Source organism: Apis dorsata, unplaced genomic scaffold, assembly GCF_000469605.1.
Source record: "Apis dorsata unplaced genomic scaffold, Apis dorsata 1.3 scaffold_60, whole genome shotgun sequence".
Lineage (NCBI taxonomy): Eukaryota > Metazoa > Arthropoda > Insecta > Hymenoptera > Apidae > Apis > Apis dorsata.
In genome coordinates, this window is record NW_006263360.1 from 261,539 (window position 1) to 262,287 (window position 749).

A 749-nucleotide genomic window follows, 5' to 3' on the forward strand; every position below is an offset into this window, starting at 1 on the left:
CCTCTACAATAACGTCTTCGTTGAACCAAAGAATCCTGTTCGATCCTTATAGTTCAAGGATGATCGTACTTAAAATATTACTTACAACAAGGCGACTTTCAACCACATGTCGATGACTCCTGGCTCCTCTTTCTTCTTCCTCTTTCTTCTTCTTCCTCCTTCTCCTCCTCTTCCTCCTCCTCCTCCTTCTCCAAGATACCAAGGGATACGAACAGCTGGACGGTCCAAGCGGTGGTTCGAGCCTCTCTTGACTCAACCTCCTTCGTTCCTCGAAGGGTGGTGCGTTGTAGAAAGAACGTTGCAAAAGTACGAATATATTCTGCGGATATACACCGTTTCGTCACCGGACACTCGCGATCATCGTTGCCCTCTCCTCGAGACGACACACGTCTTCCAGCTGCGGCCGATGTTTGAGAAAGGAGGCTGTGTCGGGACCAAACACTGAGTCCTACCTTCGATACCAAGTTTCACGCGCGATCACCTCGATTCCTTTGCTCCCTTTCTTCCCTCTCTTCCCCGTTCGAGCGGCCAACTCTCTCTGAGGACCGAGGGACACGGGACGTGGAAAAAAAGGAGAGAGAGAGAAGCGGAAAAGACGCACACACCGGTTTGTAAAAGTAAGAGGTAGTCGAAGGACGTGGTGAGGGTATGAGAACGGCGGCGAATGCAGGCCTCTACTTATACGCCACCCACCACGGCCACCTGGAGCACACCCCACCAGCCCATGGAAAACTGGACACCACGTAGTC

The 749-nt window shown here is 51.8% G+C and overlaps 1 protein-coding gene across 2 annotated transcripts in view; it reads right to left on the reverse strand.

The window, feature by feature from the left end:
- The window catches only part of LOC102673843 (mucin-5AC-like), a 10,062-nt gene extending 9,362 nt beyond the window's left edge, over positions 1 to 700 (reverse strand). The window contains exon 1 of one of the 2 annotated variants that reach the window (XM_006609794.2): positions 86 to 700. In XM_006609794.2, the coding sequence (XP_006609857.1) occupies positions 86 to 108 (23 nt within the window). In that variant the 5' untranslated portion in view covers positions 109 to 700. The remainder of the gene's footprint in view (positions 1 to 85) is intronic. The other variant, XM_006609795.2, reaches the window with a different exon arrangement.
- Between the last annotated feature and the right edge of the window lie 49 nt (positions 701 to 749).